The following is a 13,092-nucleotide window of genomic DNA, read 5'->3' as shown; positions in this document are numbered from 1 at the left end:
ATTATCTATAAAAATAATTATTTCAAATTACCAAAAAAATGAATTTCTAGTGTAGAATTCGATCCACAGTCGAAGTTTAACCCATTAATATAATAGTCAAATTAAACTATGAGGATTGAGGCCAATATATAGTGAAAAATATTGATTTTTTTTTTTTCTAAATACAAGGCAACGTGAGGACGCGCTCCCAAGATATTTCAAGGAGGGAAATTAGAGCATATTTGTTTTTTTATTTTCAAAATATTTTTGAAAAATTAAATTAACTTTTTTTAAATTAATTTTTTTATATTTTTTAGTGATTTTTTACGTATTAATATTAAAAATAAATTCTAAATAATTTATAAAATTATTTTAATATATATTCAAATAAAAAAATACTTTAAAAATAAATTTTACCATTTATTAATCATGGTTGACATGCAAATTGGCATGAGATGCCTTAGAATAAAAAAAAAAAAAAAAAGAGGCCAATGGAGGGACAACATGTGTCCAGAGTTTGATGACATAATTGATCAAATTGATAGTATAAGTATCAATATTCACAAGCTCAATAGTTTATGGGTGAAAACTTACATTAAAACCTTCTCCAACAGTCCCTCTGCCCAAAACTCTGTCAAGTGGCAAAAGGCAGTAGCTAAAAAAAACCTTCAAACTCTTGAAAAATCCCTTTCTCGCACTCAGCACAAAGAGAAGCGAAGACGTTGCTAGTCATTTTCAATCCCCTCCTTAGTCACTGAAAGATACACTCCTCACCAATTCTCAAACGGGAGCTGCACGACACGTCGTTTTGCAGCTTGAACTCTACGATTCCAGGTATGGTGTCTGTCATAAGTTTTTTATTTTTTGAATTTTGAAGAGTAAATAAACTGTTTCTGGGCTGTTTTAACTCATTATCAAATGAGAAGATGTGAAATTGAATTTCAAAATCGGGCTCGTAGTTTTATATTATTTGAATAAGAATTTGATGTAATTAACTGTAATGCAGGTGATTAGCCTTGACGATTTTTATTCATTTATTAATTATTTTATAATGAGAGAAATTTGATTGTTTGTGGGTTTTACTTGTCAATGCTTAAAACCCATATCAATTATATCAGTTAATTTTTTTAGGATCATTTTATTTTGGTCTGTTTAGATGGTTTTACGAGGACCATTTTAATTTGGTTTGTTTACCTTTTTTTTTTTTGTTTTTTTTTTCTTGTTGGTTTCATTAGAAAGCATTGTTAAAGTTTTCAAGGTGTTAATGACGATGAGAAAATTGAATTTACAATCAACTGTAATGGAAGGCTACTATAGCCTCACATATTCTTGCAATTTTAGGCTAAACAGAGATTTTCACGACCAATGTGAATGAACTAATTAAAGGGATGAAAGAGGTTGGTGAGTTGGATATTGATTGCTATAATAATGTTATTGAGATATGCATTGCATGCGTTTCCTTTTATTTTTTCTTCAACCTCTATTGCCTGCCCAAGCCATTTAATGGTGATTATTATGTCAACTATTGTTGATATGAACATTCCTGTGCTGTAGTGAGTTGCACAGGAATTTGGCTTTGAGCTGCTGGAAAGAGTATGGGATAACAATTCCGTATTAAGATATTGCTGTAAATATTTTGTACTGGACGTCATATCTACGTCAGTGTTTAGACCTGGCCTCTAGAGCTTGTGCTTCAGCATTGCCTCTTCAAGCACTTTGTATACCACTTCCAATGAACATAGCCATGAAGCATTTATTTCTCGTTTGTAAAAATTGTGGGTTCAATATCTTTTTTCTGTAATAAAAGGTTTTTGTTTCTCACTCAAAAGACTCTTTAACTCTTTAAAGTCGGATTTTCTTTTTTCTCTATCAGTAAATGAATTTCTTTTCCCTTTTGGCTTTGCATAAAACCCACCTCAAACTTTGTGATAAAACTGAAGACATGCTCAAAAACACTCTTTTTTCGTGAGGTTTGAGATGTGTGCCTTTGGATGTGAGGCATGGAACTTCTTCAGCCTATTTTAAATAAATAGAATTTTAATTAATAGAAGACAAACATGCCAATATAACTATTATATGACACTATTTGCAAGATTGCTGAACGAGGTGGCTCCTGGGATGTGATTTAAATCTATAGCATCTGTTTAATAAAGTTCTCTTTAGATCAGTTTTTCCAGACTTAAGCCAGAAAGAAAAAAGGACATGGAAAAGTTGGAAATGGCAAATATCTTGTTTCTGTGATTGCCTCAGTGTCTCTTGCCACTACCCATTTTCTGCAACCTTCTAAAGTAATACTCATGAAGCTTTTTCATAGATCCCAGGGACATGAAAGGTTTATGCCTCCTGGGGGAACACACATATCATATTCTCTTTATTTTTTTTTTTCAATCATTCCTTTTGTTTAATGCCTTTTCTTATGATACATTTTTCATAGATCACAAGATGTTTTACAAGCAAGATGCTGTTGCATGGTACAATTTGAGCATGGCATTTGTGTATTCAGTAGTAGATTTTTTGATTTCATTCCATTTACTTTCTAGTAAAACAGGCTTGTTGTTGAATCTATCCTTCATCCAGGTTCGCCTATTTTCCAACATTAATTCAAGATGATTGACTCACCTGCATCATGTTCTCTTTGTTATTTTATTATTCTCTTCTCAATTGAGTGTGCTCTATTCTAAATTGTGGCTTTGTTGTTTCTTATTTCCACTATTGTTTTGTGTTGTCTTGTTTCTATCAAAGAACTATTTAAACCCAAAAGCTTAAGCTATTAGGTTTGGACTTGGAACTTGCACAATTCCATCATTACCTTGTGCTTAATTTTATTAATTAGAATGTGGTGGTGAGATTCGAACTTATGATTCTTTGTTCATTAAGACTTTGATACCTTGTTAAAAGCCATCTCAACCCAAAAGCTTAAATTATTAGATGAGACTCCAAGATATAATTTATATTATTCTCCAACAGTTCCCTCTATGCTTTGTCCTGGTTTGTACAGTAATTAAGTGTATGGTTTCGTGCTTTTCACATGATGAGTCTGATCAACATATATTAAGTGCAGAGGTTGATTTTTCCATGGAGAACTCTGATGATGAAAAGGATGGAGTTTTCAGTAACTATATGCCCAAAGAACTAAGTTTACCTAATGGTACCAAATTTGTAGATGAGGTTCTAAGCGGTCAAAGTGACCACTGTCTTGAAAATTTTCGTATGGATAAGCAGGCATTCTACAAGTTATGTGATATTCTGCACAGCAAGGGCCTACTACGCCATACGAACAGAATCAAGATTGAGGAACAATTAGCCATATTCTTGTTCATTATTGGCCATAATCTACGCACTCGAGCTGTTCAAGAATTGTTCCGATATTCAGGAGAAACCATCAGTCGCCATTTTAACAATGTTTTGAATGCTATCATGGCAATTTCATTAGATTTCTTTCAGCCTCCAGGATCCGATATTCCACCAGAAATCTTGGAAGATCCTAGATTTTATCCATATTTTAAGGTAATCCTAAAGTAATTTGAGTTCAATCAATATCTTTTTTTTGGACGATCTAAATATAAATTATTTGCTGCTAGGATTGTGTTGGAGCAGTAGATAGGATACACATTCCAGTGATGGTTGGTATAGATGAGCAAGGACCTTTCCGTAATAAGAATGGACTACTTTCACAAAATGTTCTGGCTGCATGCTCTTTTGATCTGAGGTTTCATTATGTTCTAGCTGGATGGGAAGGCTCAGCATCAGATCTGCGAGTTCTGAACTCAGCACTCACGAGGCGGAACAAGTTGCAGGTCCCTGAAGGTATTTTGTTTCTCTCACATCTTAGCTCACTAGAAGTTTATTTGTCCACCCTAGCGAAATGCCATAATTATGCAGCTTTTGAGGGTCCCTTTTTTAATATATATATATGACTTTTACCTTTTTCCTTTTAAAGTGCCTTTGAGGATTTCTGATGCCAATTTATGTAATCATTTTTATTTCTTCAACTAATTTAGTACTCTTTTGCCCCTATTGCTGGTTGAAAAATTGACAATGTAGGGAAGTACTACCTTGTGGACAACAAATATAGTAATATGCCAGGATTCATAGCTCCATACAATGGGATCTCTTGTCATTTAAATGAGTATTCTGGTGGTTATCCTCCTCGAGATTCAAGAGAACTATTCAATCAAAGGCACGCAGTACTAAGAAACACCACTGATCGTAGTTTTGGGGCTCTAAAGTCACGTTTCCCTATACTGATGTCGGCTCCTCCATACCCCTTACAAACACAGGTTAAGTTGGTTGTAGCAGCATGTGCGCTACACAATTACATACGTAGGGAGAAACCAGGTGATTTGATTTTTAAAATGTATGAACATGATACTGTACTGCAAATGGAGGAGTCCTTGCCCCCATTAGAGGTGGAACATCCACTTATGCAAGTTGAGAACCCAGCTTTGGACGTTGCTTTTGATACAGAACAGCTAGAATTTAGTTCCCAGTTGCGTGACTCAATTTCAGGTGAGATTTGGGATGACTACATAAGTGATTTATCAACCATGTAGATGGATTCATTATGATTTGATAGTTTCAGGCTAGGATTGGATTCTTTTCAAGATCACTGGCATATAAATTTCTTAAAACTTGGTCTTGATCCTGATGTCGTACATTAGCTCTTTGTTTATAACAAAGAAGTATATAGGTTGATCAAAATCGTTACATGTCCTTGTTGCATACAGTAGTTTTTTTACAATTATTGCAATGCATGGTTCTTCATGCCCCCTTCACATTAGATCTGCTGATGAGCTTTCCAACCCTAAGTTGGCTTTCTAGTCGATTATGATCTCTCGAAGGGGCGCCAACAAAAAGTGGGTAAAATCAGCCCTAGTTGAAAGCCTTCTAGTTTGGTTGCTCTACTGCAACCAAGTCTTAAATGGTGTTTTACTGTTTTTGTTGCTGTGTGGGTGCTGTATCTGAAACATTGCTTGCTATCTGGACAACACCATCCCTCTTGCCTAGTAGAATGACAGGGGAGGCACGTACAAAAGTTTTTGAAAAGGAAAACGAAAGTTTGCTTTCCAGTTGGGAGTGCACTGCCAAAATCAAGTACACTGTCCAATCTGCCTGCTATGCTTTTATTTGAAGCTAAGAGGGTGTTTTGTCGACTGGTGTCTTCTGATAAAAAAAGCAGCATCCCCTTCCCCTCTTTATATTTTATTGATCTAGGTTCTAGAAATCCATTGGCCGGCACCCTGAGCTCTGCCTACAGCCGGATGAGCAGCCATATTTTGGCCCCTTAATTCAAGATGCCAATCGGAAAGAACTGCCGGAGCGATACAAGTATATTATGTAGAAATCAAGTTAGAACTATTTTCTTCTTTTCGAATCATCGATTTCTATTAGATGCAAAAAACACATCCACTTGGGTTCAAGAATATATAAACAATCTTAGCCTTAAGGCAAGTCATCTTTCTTTCTTTCTTAGAGGAGAGGAAAAGGATGAATTCTTTAGTTTTGCTCAAACTTGAATGTTCTCTACAAAACACATGTATACATAGCTTTATAAAACCTTTTTAGAAAGTTTGCTTTACATGTATTCCAATTGTCCAAACATCCCCAAGTGTCCTGGCCAAATTTCCTCCACTGGTGTCTCCCAAGAGAGATTATCATAGTTCTTGAAAGGTTTTTAACTTGTGACCTAAGAATCTTCATAATTTTCATGGGGCATCCGTGTACTGTTTTTCATGAAACATCCTAGTCAATGAATGGTGTCGGCACCACTAGTCAACAGAAAACAAATGCGTGGTAAAGTGGAGGATCTTCCATAGTTTATCAATTAGTTTACTTGGATTATTCGTAGGTCTATTTCTCCAAAAAAAAAAAAAAAACATGGTTTATTTTCAAATGGACAAATGTAGCCAAATACGCTACAAATACCTACGAAAACGAACATTATCACCAAGAGTATTTAAAGATAATGATGACATTGAATCTGAAATAATCATTGACTTAGAAATTGGTTAATAAGACATTTGAAGTGAAAGAAACAGTAGCAACCTCCGGCAATAATCATTAATCAATGTCTTAAAAATTGGTTAGATTGATGTAGATAAAGGAAAGGATGTGTTAATTAGTTTATAAAAAGTTGTGAATTCTTGTTCTGACATACACATAAAATATTAGAAAAGCCAAAAACAAAGATCAAATTCTTTGTTAAATTTCATTTCAGAAACACAGCTCTGAAATCCCATCTATCACCATCTCTCTAATCTTGCAGAGTTGCAGCCTGTCCTCTCGTCGTACTTCAAAACACTAAACTCGGCTCCTACAAGACAGAAATATATGACTGCCACAGTATAACTTGCCCAAACAAGAGAGAGAGAGAGAGTAAAGTAGGGACTTGGATAAAAATGTTGGATCCAACAAACGATATCCTTCCACCTCCATCTTCCCCCACCAACTCCTCCATCTCCTCCTCCGATCTTGACACCGAGGTATGCAATCACTTTCTCTCAATATTCAGTCTTCAAGATTTAACCTTTCTTTGATTTTTACCATTTCTTTGCCTTTCTTGCTCTTGTTTTTCTTTTCTTTAATTGTCCCATTTCTTTAATTTCTTTGTTTTTTTTTTTTTTTTTTTTTGCATGTACTCATTTCTTGATTTTCTTGTTTTTTGCTTCTTCTTTTTTTTTGGTTTAGCGTTTCTTGCTCTTCGTATTCTTGTTCTCCTTTTAAGTTACACCATTTCTTGATTCTGCTCTTGTTATGCTGTTGACCTGTTGTTATGCAGTCTACAGGGTCCTTTTTCCATGATAGAAGCACTACATTAGGTACTCTAATGGGTGTCACATTCACTGCCATCACTTTCAGAGCACCATCCCAGCACCGTCACCCCGCCGCAGCCTCCTCCACGGTAACCGCCTCCGCGAACGGTGGAAACCCCAGGAGGAACACCAAGAAGAGAAGGAATCTGGCGGCTTCTTCGGTGGCGGAGCGGAGGAGGCGGAGGTGGTGGAGCCTGTGCCGGGATGGAGGTGGGGCTAAGCCGGCTTCTCTGGGTGAATTTCTGGAGGTGGAAAGGAGGTTCGGTGATGCCGCCGCGGAGCTTGAAGGTGTGATGGTGGCAGAGCAGCCGAGGAACGGAGGAGTGAATGGACGGTTATTATTTGCTGATGGCAGGGTTTTGCCACCTGCAGATGTTGTTGATGATGGTGGGTCATCATCGTCAACGGCTGGCGCTCTTTGGCGATTTCCGGTTTCACTTACTGGGATCTGCAGTGGTGGCACTGGATAATACTAGCATTTTAAAATTATTTATTGTTTTGCCCTTTTCCTTTGGCTCCTGTTATTTAGTTTTATTTTACTTGACTACTTGTCTAATTCGATTTGTCCCAAAAAAAAGAAGAAAAAAAATAGTAATTTTGGCCCTTTGGGGGTTACATTTGTCTCTATTCCTTTTTGAAAAATTCAGTTGGGATATTTTTCTTCTCGAATATTAAAACTAATTTGAAAAAAAAATTCGAAGTGTTTAATTCAATTTCACTAATTGAATTACAATTCATTAAAATGGATGGTCTTGGGATTTATTGTTGCACTATGGCTAACATTTAATTTGCATAGAAATTAAAAAAAATAAAATGGAATAACTTTTGGAAAATGAGTATAAGAATTGTGACATGTACAAGTTTTTAAATGTTTTTTTTAATTAAAAAATATATTAAAATAATACATTTTTAAAATTTTTTAATGTTAACATATAAAAATTATAAAAAATTTTGAAACATATTTTATAAAATAATTTAAAAAATATCTTTAGCAAAAGCTATTACAGTGCCGCACACTTTCACATGAATCACATGGCTACAAGCTGCTAATAGCAATAACGAGGTATTGTTTATTTTTGTTTTTTTAAAAATATTTAAAAAAAATGATTTTTTTTTCCTTACTTTAGATGAATCATAGCTGCAAATGGCAATGATGAGATATTGTTTATTTTTATTTTTTTAAAATATTTTTTTGATATTTTTTTATTTTCAAATTAAAATTTTTTATATTTTTCAGATTACTTTGATATGTTAATGTCAAAAATATTTTTTTTAAAAATAAAAAAATATTATTTTAATACATTTAAATTTTTTTAAAAAAAAAACACAATCATTACTACATCCAATTCTAAACTTCTAAAAATGATATAAGTTAGCTTAGGTAAGGTACATGTATCCCTTACAAGTTGCTTTTTTTTTTTTTGATTTACGTAGGTGTCCGGGCCAGCTTGCGTGCACCACGACTAATCCCACGGCTCACTGAACATCCTGCAAACCCAATGAGCATGTAAGGCATCGTGGGGGTGACAGGCGTGCACGATAAGGTTTGAACCCAGGATGCAGAGGAAGGGAACAAGTCCCTTCAACCGCTGGGTCAAGACCTCAAGTGCCTTTACAAGTTGCTTTTTATTCAGCCATGAACATGGAATAAATGCTAAAACATATTTTAGTTCAAGTTTTTGTTCATGAATGCTCAAGTTTATTTGAGAGTATGGTTGTGGTTATTTTTTAAAATGTTTTTCATACTAAAATACATCAAAATAATATATATATATATATATTATATATTTATTTTTTAAAAATTATTTTTGAAATCAACGCATCAAAAAAATCCAAAATATATAAAAAATTAATTTTTAATAAAAAAATTAAATTTTAATGAATGGCGGTTTACATCATATTTTAAAAGGGCCTTGATAAATCATCTTGAAAGACAGAAAGTTTGCACTGTTCTAATCATCAATTACACGGGACCATAAATTAGGTCACCGATTACTAATCAAAGGTTAACAACATAATCTCCTAGAAGAAAAGAAGTTACAGTTTACTTTCATGTTTCAAAATTTTTTCAAAATAAATTTAATTTAATTTTTATATTATATTATTTTAAAATTATTTTAATTTATTATTATCAAAAATAATTTTTTTTAAAAAAAATATTATTTTTGTATATTATTACATAAATATTATTTTAAAAAATAATTATTACTGCAATTTCAAGTAGAAATACATAAAGAAGATTGGCAACATTATCACTGTGGAAAGAACTTGCCTGTCTTGGTGTGCCTTCAAGCATCACGAATGACCCACGAACACTGACAGCTCGTCAAACAATGATATGATTATATTCTCTCATCGAGGTCCCATAATGTCTTCAACAAAAGGTTCCTCTCAATTCCTAGGCCCATGGCTTGAAAGCCCCTCACCGGAGCCGCCGACGGAACGGCGGTTTGATAAAAACAGATCAGGAATGGGGCTAGATCGGTGTTGTCTTTATATGGGTTGGACTCTTCAAGGAGGCACAAAATATGTACGTGTCATGGAATTGATTGTCACTAGCTATGTTATAATTTGTTTTTAATAAATTTTATGAAAATATCTAATTAAATAAATTAATAATTATTTTTTAAATAAAAAAATAAAATATTTAATAAAAAAAATTAAAAGATAAATCTTGATCAAGAAATTAAATCATATAAAATGAAACACTCACCAGATTGCATTTATTGAACTTTTTTTTATTTAAATCAATAAAAAATAAATCTACACCATAAAAAACCAATGACTTAAAAGATAAATATAAATAAAACTGATAAAATAAACTCTTTCCATAAAAATATATTTTGCAAGGCCGAACATATCAATAATATTATTTTAAAAAGAATATTTTTGTTTTTAAAAAATAAATTTAATTTGTACAAAACAAAAATAAATAGATGGGAAAAGGCATGAAAAAACATGTGACTTAGATCATGAGATTGAGATAAACTCATAGAAATGTTTTTTGAAGACAATCACAAACCAATGCTAAAAAAAATCTAATTCAGAACGATAAAATCATAGGAAGTTGAATCCCAAAAAAATCAAATGTCGAAATATGAAACTAGAAAAAAACAATCAATTACACAAAAGGATCTAAAAAAATTAGGGTGAAAAAAAACATTAATTAGAGGGTTTTTAAATTTTTAATTAGAGGTTTAAATTGAATTGAAAAATAGTTATAATAAAAGAAAAAACAAATCAAAATAACAATGGTCAAACTGGAAGAAAGAAAACAACAAAAAATATGATTGAAGAATTAAATTAAAAACTAAAAAAACTTGAACAACAATGCCAATAAAACATAAAACTGAGAAATTGCAATTGAATTGGGATAACAATTTAATCCAAACTCGATAGATGCTGACCTGACCCAACTTGAATGAATAAGTATTTTTTGAACTTAATGGATAGTGAATATAGTATGGAATATTATCAAACCAGACTTAAAGCTCGCTCAAACCTAATCTGAAACTTACCTAACCTGAAATACATATTTATATTATATAAATATATTTGTATAGTATTTAGATTTTTTTAATACAATATGATATATACATACCTTAATAGTAACATAAAATACACATTTATTTGATATTAATTTGATTAAAAAATACAATCATCTTAATCTTTAATATTGAAAAAATATGAAGTAAAAAGGATCATGCATATTTATTAAAATCCTCATAATTAATTATTAATTTAAAAGCCTTAACATATCCCTAACATTCATCACAACTCATGCCCAAGAATAATATAAACATGATGTTTGAGAATATAATAATAATTATTTATTAAAATATTTTTTGTTTAGCAATATATTAAAATAATATATTTTTTTAAAAAATTAATTTTGATATCTACACATTAAAATGATGTAAAAATATTAAAAAAATTAATTTAAAATAAAAAAATTAAAAATATCAACTTTTTTTAAAATATTTTTAAAATATAAAAACAAATATGCTCGAGTACTTAATTTAATTTGGAAATAACACTTTTGTACAAGGAGATATAATATCCTTTAGCATTTCAAAGGAAGCATCGACATGCTTTACAAGTGACCGATTTCCATCATTGCTTTCCTAGCAGCTAGGAAAGGAAAAGGGAATATGATTGAATTCGTAATTATACAATGAATCCGCTAGAATATCTACACACACACACACATCATAATAAGTTAATAACTACCATATTTTTATAAAATTATAAACGATGATCCAGAAAATTTAAAGACATTATATAAACTCAAAAGCAAAAGATACTTGATGTTTTAAAATTTGCATTATTATTATTATTATAAAAAGAAGGATTATAAAAATGTCAATGATATTTTATTTGGTAATATAAAGATTTTCTCAATATTTTTATAAATATTAAGGTAGTTTTTGTCAAATCTAAATTATGAATAATCTGTATAATTTCACAATATCCAACCTAATCAAACAAACCTAGAAGAAGGCAGCAGCCAAATATGATGCAACATATAGCGTTGGGTTTTTTCAAGCTCTAGAAATTATGACTCTAAATTGTTGAGAAAGAAACCAGGATTTACATACCTAATCTATGGAGAGGAAAATTGTAGAGATCTCCATATATCATGAAAATTCTTTGATTCATAAATCTAATAAAAAAAAAATATCAACTGTTTATATGAAAACAAAAACCAACTTAGCAAAATAATGCAAAACTAAGTAGAAAAATAATTAAATTCAAAATTAATTAGGAAACCCATTAAAGCAACAAAATCCATATCTTTTGGGTTGAATTTAACTTTCCGGTATATCAGCGGGTTGCCACAAGCCAATCATATTTGGCCTAAACAAAAAAGTTTTTTCTTAAATTTTGTCTTTATATACATTAGTAAAATATTCCACATTATCTTGAAGGGATGTAACTCAATTAGTTAGATCATGAGTTTGTTTACTAGAAGTTATTAGTTCGAGTCCTATAAATCTTAGGAGCGCCACCAGAGATTTACATGGTTATTGATTTTAGAAGCTGTAAAATTAGTCGAGCTGCATGCAAACTGGCCAAACACTCACATTAATAATATATAAAATATATTCCATATCAAAATATTACTCATATCAATCCCACATCAACAAGCTAACTTTCATGGCAGAAACCTGCAACAAATTAATCTCTAGTGTTGATGCATAACTAGTACTATATTAACTTTGCACCTTTGATTTGCTTTCTACAGTTGTGATTGATTGTCAATACTGATTCCATCTCATTGATGGGATTCTTCTTTCATACAACAACAGCAACAGGAAAGTGGTGATTTTATATAAAGTCTGTGTTATATGTGTTTTAGTTAATTTCTATAATTAACTTATATATAAAAATCACCTGAAGTAATTTAAATTTGGTTATAACCTCAAGTCTTGGTGATGTGCTCGAGATTTACATGTATTATAATAGAATCACTTCACATGATCACCTTGTGAATAGAAACGTCCGGAGAGTAATTTAAATTTTATTTTTATTATATAGATATTGCTCTTACCGAACTTGAATAAATAATTAATTTTATAAATAGTTCAGGTTTAAGTCGAATTCAAAACCTAACCTGACTTGACTGGAATGACTGTCATGTAGATGTGATAAAAGAAAGGGAATAAAAATCTAAAGCAAGAAGTAATTGAAACAAAGTAAAAGAAAGGAAACCCATGAGTAAGTAAGCAGAAGAAAGGGAATAAAAATCTAAATTTTAGACACAGAAGAAGAAGAAAGGAGGAGGAGGAGGAGGAGGAGGAGGAAACCATGAGTTTATTCATGTGAAACTTAGGTTGTTTTTGGTCTAGAGTTAAAAATTAAAGGTTAAATTAAGGGTGTAAGAAGTGATTGAAAGGTAAAATATTATTGAGGATATTTGATTAACATATAAAAGTTACGTATGATGGAGTTCAATAAATTTTAATTAAAAAATAAAATTAAATGAAGTGGTAAAATAATAAATAATTATACATTAAATAAACGTTTGAAAATACGGTTGTATTCATGTTTTTTTTTAAAAAATTAATTATTTTTACTAAAATTAATATTTTTATATGTTTTAAATCATTTTGATACACTAATTTCAAAAATAATTTTAAAAAATATTATTTTAATTTATAAAAAATATCTTAAAAAATAATCACAACTATAATTCCAGATATATTTTTTAAATTGAGTGGTGGATTGATGGTTTACATTTGAGAATATTTAATTTTCTACGAACCCGAGGTTTACATTAACTATATATAGAGCAGCCACA

At 31.3% G+C, this 13,092-nt stretch overlaps 2 protein-coding genes across 2 annotated transcripts; both read left to right on the top strand.

Moving 5' to 3' along the window:
- Positions 1-573: 573 nt before the first annotated feature.
- Positions 574-4,680, top strand: LOC118044281 (uncharacterized). Its single transcript, XM_035052514.2, has 4 exons — positions 574-813; positions 3,041-3,486; positions 3,561-3,786; positions 4,024-4,680. The coding sequence occupies exons 2-4, from the start codon at positions 3,055-3,057 to the stop codon at positions 4,530-4,532; spliced, it is 1,167 nt and encodes a 388-aa protein (XP_034908405.1). The 5' UTR covers positions 574-813; positions 3,041-3,054; the 3' UTR covers positions 4,533-4,680.
- Positions 4,681-5,995: 1,315 nt separating this feature from the next.
- LOC118044282 (uncharacterized protein At3g17950) lies at positions 5,996-7,416 on the top strand. The gene is made up of 2 exons (XM_035052515.2): positions 5,996-6,461; positions 6,758-7,416. The coding sequence occupies exons 1-2, from the start codon at positions 6,378-6,380 to the stop codon at positions 7,259-7,261; spliced, it is 588 nt and encodes a 195-aa protein (XP_034908406.1). The 5' UTR covers positions 5,996-6,377; the 3' UTR covers positions 7,262-7,416.
- The last annotated feature ends 5,676 nt before the right edge of the window (positions 7,417-13,092 follow it).

This window comes from Populus alba, chromosome 12, assembly GCF_005239225.2.
Source record: "Populus alba chromosome 12, ASM523922v2, whole genome shotgun sequence".
Taxonomy (NCBI): domain Eukaryota; kingdom Viridiplantae; phylum Streptophyta; class Magnoliopsida; order Malpighiales; family Salicaceae; genus Populus; species Populus alba.
Note: the sequence above shows the minus strand (reverse complement) of the source record. Positions and strands in the feature narration are given on the sequence as shown.